At 43.9% G+C, this 15,852-nt stretch overlaps 1 protein-coding gene and 1 long non-coding RNA gene across 3 annotated transcripts; both read left to right on the top strand.

Annotated features, from left to right (window-relative positions):
- The first annotated feature begins 240 nt into the window (after positions 1 to 240).
- Positions 241 to 1,515, top strand: LOC127298471 (uncharacterized). The gene is made up of 2 exons (XM_051328321.2): positions 241 to 858; positions 949 to 1,515. The coding sequence occupies exons 1-2, from the start codon at positions 453 to 455 to the stop codon at positions 1,299 to 1,301; spliced, it is 759 nt and encodes a 252-aa protein (XP_051184281.1). The 5' UTR covers positions 241 to 452; the 3' UTR covers positions 1,302 to 1,515.
- A 6,648-nt stretch (positions 1,516 to 8,163) lies between these two features.
- On the top strand, positions 8,164 to 12,469 carry LOC127298472 (uncharacterized). 2 transcript variants are annotated; one of them, XR_011744757.1, is made up of 5 exons: positions 8,164 to 8,665; positions 9,740 to 9,998; positions 10,954 to 11,080; positions 11,193 to 11,235; positions 12,281 to 12,469. It is a non-coding gene; the product is annotated as an uncharacterized lncRNA (long non-coding RNA). The 2 variants fall into 2 exon arrangements; XR_007849787.2 differs by having other exon boundaries at positions 12,278 to 12,469.
- Positions 12,470 to 15,852: the final 3,383 nt, after the last annotated feature.

Genomic DNA, 15,852 nt, shown 5'->3' with positions numbered 1-15,852 from the left:
AATATAAAATGTAATTTGTAAAAGTATTGAGTACAATGCACAACTATACGTTTTTTTTCATAATTATAAGTTGTGAAAACATATTAATTCATGGAAAACACAATTAACTAGTATTAAACATGCATGTGTTGTTAGTTAGGTCTTTGCTAGGAGCTAGATCCATGCATGCCTGACTGTCAGCCATCAGGGGCCACTCCACTGTCTCCTTGGTCCAATAAAGGCAGAGTACAACAAGCTGCCCAAACAGTAGTCTCTCCTTCTCCTTATCATCTCCAGGATCTCAACTCTGAATAAGAGATTGCAGAAAGTTGATCTGCATAGGAGTATCATATATATCATAGCTTCGTTTACTTGCACTAGCTACCTAGCTACTCGCTCCGCTCTGCATGCCATCAGCAGCACGTATCTACTAGCCGTACGTAGCAGCTGAGCGACCGAGGGGAGCGCGCGCCATGAGCAACGTGTTCAATCATGGCCACGGTGGCGGAGATCAAGGACAAGGCGCCGACGGCACCCTGATGTGCTACTTCCACCCGAGGGAGCTCCTGGTGGGCGTATGCGCCCACTGCCTCCGGGAGCGCCTCCTCCTCATCCTCGCCTCGAAGCAGGGCGGCGGACGCGCGAGCGCGCCGGCCGACGGCGCAAGCTACCTGTCGGCGCGGCCCTACGGCAAGGCGCTCCGGCGCGTGAGGACCAGCAGCATCGTCTCCGTCTTGGCGCTGGGCTCCTCGTTGCTCCACCGCATCGAATCCTCCTCCTCCCGGCACCACACACACGATGCCGTCGTCCACGGCAACGACGACAATAACTGGGAGGACGACGACGGCGAAGACACCGCCTCCGTCGCGAGCCTTGACGGTACGCACGCGAGCGCGGATCGATCGTTAAATCGGTTTCGTTCCGTGTTTTCTGATTTGCTCATCGGTGGATCCATTAAAAATATTGCAGATTCTTTCATTTCGATCAAGTTCGAGGACAACGGGAAGGCGACGTGGGTGGACACCCAGAACCAGAAGCCGACGATGCCGCATGCCGCCGACAAGAGCGCGTACAAGGCGACGACGGCGGTTGTGGAGCACGCGAAGCGTGGCGGGGCTGCACGGTGGCGGAAGCAGGTGGTGGGGCGGCTGCTGCAGCTGGCGCGTTGGAAGAGGGCGTCGGTCAGCGGCAAGGAGGCGGCATCATCGACGGCGGTGTGCCACGCGGCGGAGCATCAGCGGGCGAAAGGGCGCGGCGGCCGGAGCTGGATTCGGAGCCTCACGCGGCGGCGAGCCTTGCACGGCGAGAGGGCGTGGTCATGACGATTGACGAGCGCTCGTTGGGTGGCATTCAGATTTCAGAGTCGAGCAAGCTACCTACGTACACAAGACACGTGATCGAGTAGCACACGAACGTGCTCCTGTTTGTGTGTATGTCCACACCACACATGTCCACATACCATACCAATCATATATTCATATATCACTTCTAGCACAGAGCAGAAAAAATGAAATATTGAAGATCTTTGTTTCTTGCTGTGTTTGTTCCCAAGATATTACTCGTGAGTTTGCGCGAAGAAGAGCCTTGATTTGTACATAGAATGCGTGAACTGAAGGAGGCAGGTGATAGATAAAACATGTGAGGGAGAGTCTCCGCGCCACAGGCTCGGGAAGAATAGTAGAGCCGCCGTCCCCCCCCCCCCCCCCTCCCCTCTAGCCGATATCCACACCATCGCCAAAGGATGCCGTCGGTAGAAGGCTGCTCGGCATATGACGGTGGTGGGATCTCAACCCCGAGCGTGACTGGTAGCGACGCAGGCCTATCCCTTCTCGTGTGTTGGGATCTCCGGCTAGGGCTCCGCAGCGGCTCTCGAAGGCGTGGCTCGTCGGGCGGAGAGGGATGTCAGAGCGGCGGGCTCGAGTTTTTTCGGCGATTGCTATAGTGGAACGACGCCTAGATCAGGGGACTTGGTGCGCCTCAGTCCTCACCACCGTGTGGTGCGGTTGGAGATGGCAGTGCCCGCTCAGATCTCCCTTCAATTGTTGGAAGCCGGCGAGGGGCGGCGTGGGGGCCTGCCGATTTACATAATAAAGGAGATGGCCATTGGGTTCTTCGCGTCAAGACAGTGTTATGCTTTATGCCTTCCCTCATTGATCTGGCCGGTGACAAGTTCCGGAAGTCTCCACCGGCGATATCCTTTGCGATCCATGTAGATTGTTGGATAAGATAGAATTCGGTCGTGTGCACCCAAATTTCTGGCCCTGTGGCTCCGGGACGGGGTGTCACGAACCTTCGTTGTATCTTGCTATCATGGGTCATGTTGGTTTTCGATTTTCAAGGAGAAAATAGTGGTGAAGAATGTCATGGCGGTTGAGGTTTGAGGTCTAGTAATGGAGGATTGTATCTTCGAGGCGATGAGAACTTTGTTTGGTCTTTCTTGAATTGCAGCAACAGCATTGGCAAGCAGGGGCGGCAGCATAAGAGGAGTACAAGGTGAAAATTTAATGTATGATCTTAATTGGATGTGTCTGGCAATGGTCTTGTTGAAGACATCGTTTTGAGAGCGTGGACTTCTTCCATGGTAAAAATCAATGGTGTGACATTAATCGGCCATGTCTGGCAATAGCCTTGTTAAATACATTGTCTTGCAACCGCGGACTCCAGATGGTGTCATGGTAATGGTTTGTATAGAAACTGCAAGATTTTGATCAGAATAATAGGAGCTTTTGTTTTTTCTTCTTCTTTTTGTACTAGCGATTTGTGCATCTGTAATGTTTTTGGAACATTTTGATGGCCTGCAAGAACACATGGTCATTAATGCATATTTTTGTGGACGTATTATTTCCGGTTATTTCGTATCCCAACAAGGAGCGTAGGAGGATGTTTATTTGCGGTGTTTCTATCACACCCAAAGTGTCACAAGTCTTAGGTGAATTGACTGCTAGAATTGAAATGGAAAGTGGTGAGTGTAAATAATAAGAGTTTAGAGTATTGATAATGCAATAAAGTAAAGTGCATAAAAGTAAATAGCTAATAAGAAATAAACTGGTTTTTGCCGGTGGAAAAGTAGGCGCGAGGTGATTCGGTTCATGGCAATAGTGAATGTGCCCAATGAAATAAATGTGATGAGTGAATATGATTCTTCATATTTATAGCTGAGAAGGGCAAGCAACCCATAAGAGAAAAAGACTCCTCTTGGTAGATTTCATCTTCCTCCAATAATCCTTCTGCATGTTATCAAAGCCATGGTCAGTGCATCTATTAATGTGGTTAGACTGGAGTAAAGCTTTAATCTCGGTGGTTCCTTGTGATTCCTCGAGTATTGCTAGATCCTCTTTTATATCGGCCGTGTCACTCGGGGTTCGCCGATTCACTAGCGAATAAGTTTATTTTTATGAGTTCTTGAGATCATGCTATCTGGGCCCTTAAATTAGATAACAGCATTAGGCGCACATAAACATTCATACTCATATATGTAATAATCTAAAACATTAGTTCACAATTAGATGGAATAAAATTGGCACATCACATCTCACCAATCTCCTACATCTCCCACGCCAATGGGATCTACTCACACATGAGAGGAAATAGCATAATGATATCATAGCAAAGTAAATGGAGTTTATCTTGATATTACTGTAGCAAGCCACAATAGTTGAAGATCAAATCAAATTACAACCAGGATGGAATAGAGGTTTCAATCCCTAATCTTACAAGTATGAATCTCTCTCTCAGTACATGTGGGATGTAGTGGATGAGGTGGTGATCTTGATGAGATTGGTCATCGGTGGAGTCGAGGTTGGTCTTCTCCTTCTTCAGATCTAATCTCCTCTGCTCTGGTGCTAATGGTGGCTGGTGTGGTTTTTTTTTCGTCGTTATGCCTTCATAGAAAGGGTTTGGTTTGATAAGATGAAGGCGGCACCGGACAGTACGGGAGGATGCTACGGTCACCCCCGCCCGTACCGATGCCCGTTAAAGCTCCTAGCTAGGTCGCCAGGATGAATTTGGCCTCAAAAGGAAATGTCTTTATTTCGTTGCAATTAGCCCATAAATGTCCTTGGATCCTGCAGATATGATGGTTTCCTGAAATACATAATTTAAAATCAAGGTTTCGCCTTGGATTGCAATATTAGCGTTAGTTGAAACACAAAATTCATTGAAACCCTAAAACCAATAGATAGGTGATGGAAAATCCGTAGAAAAACGCATCAAAATTCGGAGCCAGCACATTTCGTTGCAGAACTGATATATTCGCGATATTAATATCACTACTAGAAAAGGGGGATTTAGTACCGGTTGGTAAGGGCCTTTAGACTCGGTTTTGCAACCGGAACTACGGAATCGGGACTAAAGCCCCCCCCTCTTAATCCCGGTTGTGCTGTGAACCGGGACCAAAGGCTCCGCCACGTGGGTTGTGGCCATGCCGGGGCGAAGGACCCCTTTATTCCCAATTTGTAATACCAACCGGGACTAAAAGCCATGACACCTATTTGTAATCTCAGGTCAAATTGCCCACTTGTGGTCAAACTTTTCAGTCACCCATCCTCGGACTGCTCCATCACTAGCACGCTTAACTTCTCAGTTCCTTCTGCCCCGCTTCGAAGTACTCTGCGTGCATGTTATTGATATTAGTATCATATCAATCCTTTTAACCACTTGGACACGATGTCACACTTCTTTATTGTTTGAATTCCAAATAATTACTTTAAGAAACAAAAGTAATGATGTACTACCTCCATCCCAAAGGTTAAGGCCTATATTTTTCCAGAAAGTCAAACGAAGTAAGGTTTGACCAAACATTTAGAAGAATTAATGAACGAATATGATATTTTATAGATACCAAATGAAAATATATTTCATTATCTATCTAATGATATTGATTTTGTACTTTTCATGTTAATGATTTTTGATAAAAACTTAGTCAAACTTAACATAGTTTGACTTTCTAAAAAAAATAGGCCTTAAGCCTTGGGATGGAGGTAGTAATAGTAATCTTGAATAAATAAATATGTTTTTTGCAAAACCTAAAACCTGAAAATTTTCATACTTTCCTTTGGCACTTGAGAATCTAAAAATTGGATAATCGGTTAAACACATGGACATCTCGAAGGATTTTATTTTTTGATTATCAATTTCTTTTGTATTTTACAAAGCTAAAAAAGGCGATCCATGAGGGTGGGGGGATGGAGCCAAAAACAAAACCCAGGAAACCTTTAGTCCCGGTTTTTGCACCAGTGGCAACCCGCCGCAACCCCTTTAGTTCTGGTTGGTGTCTCCAAACGGGACTAAAGGTCTTGTTACGAACCGGGACTAAAACTTTTCGACGGTCTAGCCGTACGAATCGGGACTAATGCTCACATTAAATGGCGCTTTACTCTTAAGTGCATCTCCAGTCGCGTCCCCCAAAGCGGCTCCCAAATGGCGCCGGATCGAGCATTTGGGATACCCCTCCGCTTCATGCCGCGTATGGGGCGTGTCGCTCCCCAGCCGCGGCCCCCAAACGCGCCCCCAAACATTAAAATAACTTGTTTTTTGCATTTTCATTTCAATAGGGAGAAGGAACATTACACAAACTAATACATTGTTTGGAACATGGTTAAAACAATGAAATATGAGAAAACCTAACTAGTGTTGGCCTCGCAGATTTCGTCTGTTGGCTGCCAAGAAAGAACACTCTAAGGCACTCTCAGTCACCCAAACTCGAAAATCCAGCTGGTTGTGAGAGTGCCATGTTGTTGTTCTTCGATGCGCAAGAAGAACATCCAGAAACCTACACTAATGGCTTCAATTGGCCGGTGGCCATCTTCGCTGCAAAGAAAGAAACACTCGCCATGTTCAATCATCATCTTCGTCATCGTCGATGTGGTAGTGCCGGCGGCAGGACGTGTCGTCGAACACCTTCATGCTCATCTCCTCGCCGCCCTGGTACCAGAAGTTGAGCACTGATGTCTACACACGCTTCTATTCTTGTAGACAGTGTTGGGCCTCCAAATGCAGGGACACCCCGCTCTGTAACTTTGAGCATCCAAAGATAGTACTAACAAACACCACAATTTCATAGATACATCCAACTCAAATTATAACTCATGATAAGTATTTCTCCAAAATTTAGCCTAAGAGACACACACGGTGCGCACACTGTCACCTTCACACCATGGGACAAGGTGTCTCCGAAAATCACATAATAAAACCACTTGAGTAGCATAATAGATGAAGAGTAACATCTACTTATTCAACTAGATTACAAAGCTCGTTATCACATAAAGATCATACCGTGGGAGAGAGATAGACCACATAGCTACCTGTAAAACCCTCAGCCTCGGGGGAGAACTACTCACTCCTCATCATGGGAGTCAGCAACACTAATGAAGATGGCGGTGGAGTCGATGGAGATGGCTCGGGGGAAAATCCCCGTCCGGGAAAGGTACCAGAACAGATTTTTCTGTCCCCCGAAACTTGTCTTCGATGGCGGCGGACCTACAGAACTTTTCATGGACGGAGGCTGGTGATTTAGGGTTTTCGCGTCGGGAGGCAACTTATAGGCGGAAGGGCGAGGTCGGTGGGCGCCCGAGGGGCCCACACCACCCCTAGGCGTGGCCAGGAGGTGGCCCGCGTCTAGGCATGGTGTGGCCACCTCGGCGCCCTCCTCCGTCTCTGCTTTGGACTACGTCTTCGTGTCGGGAAAAATAGGAGGTTTGGTTTTTGTTTCGTCCAATTCCAAGAATATTTCCTATACAACTTTTCTTAAATACAAAAACAGCACACAACAGGAACTAGCATCGTGGCATCTTGTTAATAGGTTAGTTCCAGAAAATGCATAAAAATGCCACGAAGTGTAAACAAAACATATAGAAATTTGTGTAAAACAAGCATGGAGCATCAAAAATTATAGATACGCTTGCAACATATCAGCATCCCTAAGCTTAACTCTTGCTCATCCTCGAGTAGGTAAGTGATAACAAAAATAATTTTTGAGGTGACATGCAGCAAACACAATCTTAATCAAGTTATTGTAAAGCCATTGTAACATGAGATCAAAGTACTCTAAACATAGGCATGATAGATATAATTCTAATAATAGAACTTAGCAACTATGTTACAATATGAGAAGTAACTCAAATAAAAGATCATGATCAATAGTGCACTGAAAGCAACTATTCATTTTTGAGCATAGAGAAAACATAGCAAAGTGGTATTCAGTTTGTCCTTTATGAAACTAGTAAAGGTGCACGTGCCACGCACGTATTATAATTCATAATAATAAAATAATTTTAAAAATATTATTTATCTTTTAGCGAGTTTTTTACCGAGCCACTTAGATGTCTCTCATGCCCAACCATGTGAGGAGCCCGTATGTGCAATATACATATTTTCACGACAACTTAGATCTCGTGTATAGTGGGTTCATCTACTAAAATAACAATAAAGCATTAGTATATGTTTAAGAAAATGTAATATGTTGGATTGGAAGATGGTAATAGAAGCAATGGTTGCGAGACAACCCCAAATTCTAATGATGTGTTCAATGTTTTGATGTTTTCAGGGGGTCGACCGACTGTCCACCCACAATCATACAATCCGTGGAATATATGTCGTTTTCATCACTTTTCAAGTCTCGATTTATGATATTATCATCATTCAACTCCTAGTCCAATAAATTGTCTCCTAGTTTGCTTCTAACATATGTTATATGTAGCTATTAAGTAGTAATAGTTAGTTTTCGAATAGAGATATAACATGAAATAAGTATCATGATACAGAGCGAAATATGTATACCTGTTCAAGAGTGCCGAATAAAATATCCACCATGAAGAATTTCAGGAAATTTAACATCCACAAACCACTTGTGACCTGCATGTTTACGGATTTTTGATGATACAAAATTTGATATATTTCCAATAAATATTTTTAGATAAATATATGATTTTAAACAAATACTGAGTATCAAATATGAATAAAACATAATGGCTCAAACTTTGTTTAACCCGATACTTCATAGGAAAATCAGTTTTGGCCAAAAAAAAAACCTTTAAAATCATCAAATAATTCCCAAACAATTTTCTAAAACTCATACGAGTATAATATTTTTTTTATTTGGAGCTCGTATAGCAGGCAAAGTAAAGGATCTACGGGCCACGCAGACCCGAAGGCCAAAATTGACACGCCCTTCGCTGTCCCCGTCACCTCCTACGCCCAGTCCCCCACAGCTCACTCTCATCCTCTCCTTCTAGAAAAAAGCTCACTCATCTCAAGGTCACTTCCTGTGACTCCCCCAGCGCCGGCGACCGGACCCCGCTCCCGTGCCTCTCCGCCGCTGGCCTCGACGGCGTCCTCCTCCTTCCGCTTCCTCCAGGCGACTGGAGACTACGCTGCTCTCGCGGAGGGCTAGGTGACCCAGGCTCACCCAGCGGGATGCGCCAAGAGAGGTGGTGAGGTGGAGGGGCGGATCTCGTTTCCACGGGATTCTCTGCCGTGGCCTCCGCCACCGGAGTTCGGTGGCTCTGGGTCGGCCTCCTCTCCGCCACCGACGCCGTCCGCCGCCAAATGAGCTCCCTCCCACATCAGATGTCTTCAACGCCGCTGACCATGGCGGCATCACTCTGGCCGGGCTCACTACCGACGGACGGTCCTCTCCGGCTTCCTCCCCTGCGAGTGCATCACCCACGGCTTCGTCTACGACGCGCAGGTCCGTCCCTCTTGGCTCTCTCTCCGTCTATGCGCGACCCCACTTTGGTACACTACAAGTCTACAATCAAAACTTACTGCTTCGCCTTGTAGAAATACACATCCGTGTGAAGCAAGCTAATTTTCTAGATGGGTCTGTAGAATTTTGTGTGAGAGAATTAGACTGGTATCTCGATTCTGGACAAACCATTTAGATGAAATAATGCCTCTGATTGGATTTGCAATAGGTAAGTGTTATCACCTGAATCATCATGTAGATGAAATAATGCTTGCGTAAAAAATTGCATATGGTGTGCTGTTAGTTATCGAAGATGGAGTTGTGCAAACAGCTGATGAAGAATGTTGAAATCCTACAAAACTTACTTGAATGCATTTTGTAAGATGTCTACTTCTGTGTAGAGCAAGAAAATCTTATCTCCTATAATTTCATTTCTAGGAAAACAAAATGAGTATTATAAATTTCTCTAGAGCCAGATATATGGATATTGATACACAGTAACCATATTTAATATATGTGCCTTTTGTATTCCTAACTCATGGCCTATATGCTTTTTGGCACGTTATATGTTACGGGATTATTTTCCAATTGTCTTCGATAATTTCAGTGCTAACGTCGTCGCCACTTCGGCTTGTAGAAGATTGTTTTTAGTTTGGAGGGTGTCCAATGATTTTGCTGCAGTTGAGGTGGTGGTGTCAATGCTTCAATAATAGATAAACCTACTGAATATAAGTTTGGGGATTTATTTAAAAACACATTGTAGAGCTCTAACTTTCATGTTTTGTCATTCAGATATGATTTTTTATCCAGCTTAATCCATATGCTTCAGGGTGAATGTAAATGATAAATGGATTGTCTAATTCTGTTTAGTTTAGAAAAACATCTACCATGCAACTGGATTGATCATCACCATTTCATCCACCAGATGTATTGAGCTGATCTTGTGTCTGATTTCTCTCATATTTTTTCCCTATTAAGGTTATACAACCAAGGTCTGTCCCAAAGCATGCATGCATGCTTTATTCCTTCTTATAATCCATTGACAACTCCACTAAAGTAAACTTTTTGGTGGTGCAGAATGTGTGAGAGACCATTAATTTCAATCCCCCCTCCACCGGTGGAGGGGCATACCTCGTCTCCACTGGATCCGCAGCCACCGCCACCGGCGTTCGATGCCTCTGCGTCGTTCTGTAATCTTAACCCTCACTCTTCTTCACGCGGCGGCATCCGATCGGACGATGATGATGCTGGAGGTCGACGTGGCGGGGACATCGACGCCCGTGGATGAGGCAAAGGGGCTCTGAATCGGCGGCTGGAGGAGGCCATCAGCGGGCAGGTATCCCCTCCACCATTTCCTTCGGCGCCATAGCCTCAACAATTGCAGAGAGAACAGCAGTAGCCGCCTAGCTCACCTCACAGGTCTCCGCAATAGTTCTAGCAAGTTAGGTGATTTCATTTAGAATTCAAAATTCTAGCTCTATTTTGGTATTCAGATTCCATTTGAGATATTGAGGAGGACAGGGTTCTGAAAAAATAAATAGTTGCACAACAGGATGCTATAAGCTGTTCATTTACATTTGTAACAAATAGTATTCTATCTAAAAGTAATTTCACTGTTCAGTGTTTTGGCTACTGTATTTTGTTCACAAACTGAATCATGTATTCTGTCTTCTCGCCCTGGTCTCCAAAAAGTTAGATTTTACGGACTTGGATGTAAGAACACTTGAAATGTTACATGTACCTTACGAAAACCCGTTCGAAAGTTTGTGATTCTTTGTTATTTTGATGGAATTAGTTTTACGTAAACCCGTTCGAAAGTTTGAGATTTAGCTGCTACACCTCTCGAGCTAAGGTAAACACACACTCGACATTGACTGTGGTAAGTCAAAGTCCAATGTCTGGTTCTCTTATACGATGTTCACATAAACATATATCAAGCTTGCTTTATAGTCATATTTGGATTGTCTGACTATCTTAAACGATATGCATATACCAAGCTTTATTTGTAGTTGAAGTTGGGTGTGTACACTCTAGTGCCGAAAGATACAGGGCTCAACATATTTTTTTCCTACTTGGGTAGTGGGGGTATTGTCAAAGGTTATTTGCTTTCACAGTGATTTGATACTCAGAAAACTGTTCAGTTTCATCTACACTATCCCAATTTCCCTTGTTTGGCCTATTTCCATGTGTGCTTTGGTAGTAACTGTCTATTGCCCACCAGTTCTGCAAACCATATTCATGTTCATGTAATCAAGTCAACTGAGAAATGATTTACTCAGTACTCACTGCAGATAAATAAAGAGTTTAAAGCTTATGTTGAGCAAGGCCAGAGTGAAGTGGTCACTGGAATAGTACAGATGACGTGGGTTTTTTCGAGTATGTTGAAGCACTGGTGATCTTAGTGTCCCTCTTAGACAGGTTAGCTGCCTTTTATTTGGTTTATACTTCGGTAAACAGGCTCGATTGTATTTTAACTTATCAAATGTGTCACTGATAAGTGATAACTTTCCATCATTCCATGCTAGGGCAGCCGTCTTGAGAATCGTGGTGCATATCCTGTAGAGTTTGGTGTGGTAAGCCTAATTATGCAATTAATGTGTCTATTTTGGATGTTTGTCTATATGACGGGCTTTAGTTCATCACTGAGAATAACCTGATGTCCTATGTATTGTTAATTTTATGTATTGATTGTTCCCCATTAACCCCTATATAAATTAATTTATAAGCAAACAAAATGAGTATTGTGAAATTTTCCAGTGCCAACCATATGATATCAATACGCAGTTACCATGTCAAATACATGTGCCTTTTCTATTTTCAAACTCGTGGCCTGTATGTTGCTTAGACAAATAGTTCTTGGGTTCGTGGTTTTGATACATTTCGAATACTTGCTCATGCATATGGTTAATTCTTATGATAGTTCTTTTTTGGTTCTTGACGACTAACATAGTTTTGGTTCTTTGTAAAACCCAGTAGCATAGCAAACATAGTTTATACACATGAATTGTGGTTTAGAACCATGCATTAAGTAAAACAACAAACCTAAATTTGCAACCATACGTGTACTTGGCCACATATCCAAAATATTGTTTCAAGGTATCTCAAACTCAGCTAATCATTTTGTTGTTTGCTTCGTCCAATCCCACTTCAGTTTTATACTATTGAGAGTTGCAATCTCTGCCGTGCCGCTTCCTAAATTCAGCAAAAACATATCACGTTCAGGCGGTAGGAAGAACAACTTGATGTACTACTGATTTGGTAGCATTCCGAACGTGTGTTGTGTTGTTTAATCACACAAAAATTCTACTTGTTTATGATCAATTGAACACTGTACAACTTGGTTTTGACCGGGTAACCATTATCTAAGAATGTTCATATTTCGTTGGTCAAATTGAATCTTCCAAAGCAACATGGTATCTGTTCTCGAGCTCTTCCCCATTGAGCCAGAAATCTTAGCAGATTGGCTTCACAAACAAAGGTCACCTCTTTCTTTTGTATATGTTATGCTCCCTAGCAAAAATCTTAGTGAATATGATTTGGTTTCAAAAATAAAGGTCATTGCTTTCATACACGTTTGAAAAGGAATATGACTTCAGTCCAATTGTTTCATTGCAGCAGGGCACAGGAAGCAGTCGAACCTGAACTTGAAGAAAGTGCAGATGTGTGCATGCCGCAGGAGCTTGTCTCCGCGTTGACAGGCATTCAGGGTTGGTGCTCGTGCCGGCGGGAGCATGTCCGCGCGTTCAAGGAAGTGCAGTGTGGCATCCCGTGGAGGCTATGGTGGCACTCTTGTGGGCCGGCAGCGGGTGGCGCGAGTCTTTGCAGAAGCGAGGTGCGAGTGTCGCGGGAGCACTGTCCGCGCGTTCGAGGGGACGTGCGATCGACCTCCCATGGATGCTATGGCGGCGTTCTTGTGGGATGGCAGCGGCGGCGCAAGGAGTGCTGCAGAGCGGGCGCGGGTGCCGGCGGGAGCCTGTCCCCGCGTTCAGGGACGTCCAGTGCGGCCTCCCGTGGAGGCTATGGCGGAGCTCTCGTGGGACGGCAGCGGGCGGCTGTGGGCGAGCGGGAGCGCCTCGGCGGCGACCGGGGCGTTCGCTTCTCGACGGTTGGTTCGATCGTTGTTTCTTGATGAGTGGTTTTCTGATCGTGGGTGGTTTTGTCTGGATTGATTTCTCGAGCGAGGGGAAAAAATTAGGTACGAATCGATCGTGGGGTTGTCCGCTCCGTCAAACACGGAAAGACTGTGGAGCGTTGGATTTACTGGTTAGATGGCCAAGATGGGTTGGATCAGACCCTCTGGGTCTTTTATTAGTAGTGGTGATAGCAAAACATAAATGCCAGGACACCTTTAAAGTTCAAAGGATGACTAGATACAAATAGTTTGAGAACAAGCAATAACATAATCATGAATTAATCAATAATAAATTTTGGGACTATGCACATTATACTCAAAATGACAACTGTGCTCTCTTAATTGGTGCATAAAGGTAGAAGATGAAGATTCAACATAAAAGTAAAAGAAAGACCATGTGCAGAGGGAAGTAAGATTACTCATGTGCTACAACTTTTTATTTTGAATAAATAGATGTGTTAAAAATATATTTTGAGAGGTACGTATGTCTATGTCAACGAATGGCATCAAATGAACTATCATCCTTTCATGTTTAATGGCTTCAAGAGCTTCTCCCATAGAGAGAACAATAAAGTTTCTCTTCTCTTTTGTTTGAACAAGCTAAGTTCATGATTTCTCAAGTACATAGTGTTAGGAGATTTTGATTATGTGTTTAATTTATATTATAGTGGGTTGGGCACCCGCTTGCCTGCACTTTTTGCAATATTAGGGACTAGCACATTATGCATGCTATTCAAGGTGTCAAGCCAAAATAAACATGGAAGAGATAATAAAGCATTCAATACTTCCTGGTGAGCTAAAACAGGAACACAAAACAGGTAATACTTTTTGAAGGTTTAAAGATAGCACACAAGCAATTCACTTTGGAGTGACGGTGAAATACCCCACATAGGAAGGTATGGTGGATGATACGTCCAAAACGTATCTACTTTCCCGAACACTTTTGCTATTGTTTTGCCTCTAATTTGTGTATTTTGGATGCAACTAACACGGACTAACGCTGTTTTCAGCAAAATTGCTCTGGTGTCTCGTTTTTGTGCAGAAATCCAACTTTCAGGAAAATCCTCGGAATTTATGCGAAAGGTCCTATTTTCCCAGAATATTGACGGAGCCAGAAGGGCAAGCCAGGTGGGGGCCCGAGGGCCCCACACACTAGGCCGGCGCGGCCCAGGAGGGGGGCGCGCCGCCCTGTTGTGTGGCCGCCTCGGCTGGCCCCCGACGCCCTCCTTTGGACTACTTAACGCCTTTGACCTAAAAACGCACGGGGGGTGAGAAGAAATCGCCAGAAGACATCCAGTACGCCGCCACCGTCGCGAAACTCCGTCTCGGGACCAGAAACTCCGTTCTGGCACTCCGTCGGGACGGGGAATTGGGGGAGATCATCGCCATCATCACCACCGACGCCTCTCCATCAACCAGCCATGTTTCCCCCATCCATGTGTGAGTAATTCCCCCGCTGTAGGCTGAAGGGGATGGTAGGGATTGGATGAGATTGATCATGTAATAGCATAAGATTGTTAGGGCATAGTGCCTAGTGTCCGTAATTGGTACTTTTATGATATTGTTGCAACTTGTTATGCTTAATGCTTGTCACTAGGGCCCGAGTGCCATGATCTCAGATCTGAACATGTTATTGTTTTATGATGATATTCATTGCTTTATGATCTTACCTGCAAGTTGTATACACGTATTGTTGTCCGGACCCGAGGCCCCAAAGTGACAGAAATTGGGACAACCGAAGGGGATGGCGGTGATATGAGGATCACATGTGTTCACGGAGTGTTAATGCTTTGCTCCGGTGCCCTATTAAAAGGAGTGCCTTAATTTCCAGTAGATTCCCTAGAGGCATTGGCCGCCATTTGGTAGGACAAAAGATGTTGTGCAAGTTTCTCATTGCGAGCACGTACGACTATATATGGAACACATGCCTATTGATTGATTAGTACTTGGATACCGTTTTATTATTATCTGCAAATGCCACCTTTGATTGTTACATGAGTTTCTCTCATCCATGCAACGCCCGTTCATCCATCCTGTGCCTACGGTATTTTAATCCTCTTTGTTTACTATAATCACTCTTTGCTGTCTTTGTTACTCTGCTGCCGTTATTTCACTATCGCTCTGCTATAAAGCTGTTACTCTTGATAAACTCTTGCGAGCAAGTCTGTTTCAGTGCGGCTGAATTGACAACTCATTTGTTAAGGCTTACAAGTATTCTTTGTCTCCCCTTGTGTCGAATCAATAAATTTGGGTTTTACTTCCCTCGAAGGCATTGCGATCCCTATACTTATGGGTTATCAAGACTATTTTAAAGGCGCCGTTCTTGCAGTGGGAGCATAGCTTTATTTGCAAGTTCACTTGGATTGATATTGTTCGCTACAAATTCTCCATCATGGGTAAACCTCGTGATACTAAAGTCGCCATATTACCATCCACTACAAGAAAAGGTACAACTCTGAGTACCTCTGCTGCTCTTGATTCACCATCTGTGATTGATAAACTTGTTTCACCACCACATGCTTCACATGCTGGTACTTCTGCTAGATCTGAAAACTCTTATAATATTGATGATGCTTCTGCTGTGCTTGATAATGATGGTTCATTGGGATCTTTTCTAGATGCTACAATTGCTAGGTCTAGACAAATTGAAAATACTAAAACTCCTAATGAAAATTCTGCTACACCTGTTAATTCACCTGAGTCTGTTGAATACTCTAGTGATGATCTTGATGAGGATTATGTAGAACTTGATGGTGATTTTATTGATAAATGCAATGCTACTACTGATGCAAGAAAAATTAAAAAGTTGCTTGCACAACATAATTAGATATAAACTGTCTCCTGATCCTAAATTTGCCACTTCTCCTATAAACATTAAGGATAAGGATTATGATTTTTCTCTTGATTTGTCTCATATATCTATTGTTGAGAAAACACCCTTTTGTGGTACTGAAAAAGAAAGTGCTGTAGAACACATGATTGAGCTATCCACTCTTAGTAGCTTGTTTTCTGATGATGTTAAGAAGCGTACTTATTTCGTTGCTAAAATTTTCCCTTT

This window comes from Lolium perenne, chromosome 5 (assembly GCF_019359855.2).
Source record: "Lolium perenne isolate Kyuss_39 chromosome 5, Kyuss_2.0, whole genome shotgun sequence".
In the NCBI taxonomy this organism is placed as follows: domain Eukaryota; kingdom Viridiplantae; phylum Streptophyta; class Magnoliopsida; order Poales; family Poaceae; genus Lolium; species Lolium perenne.
Note: the sequence above shows the minus strand (reverse complement) of the source record. Positions and strands in the feature narration are given on the sequence as shown.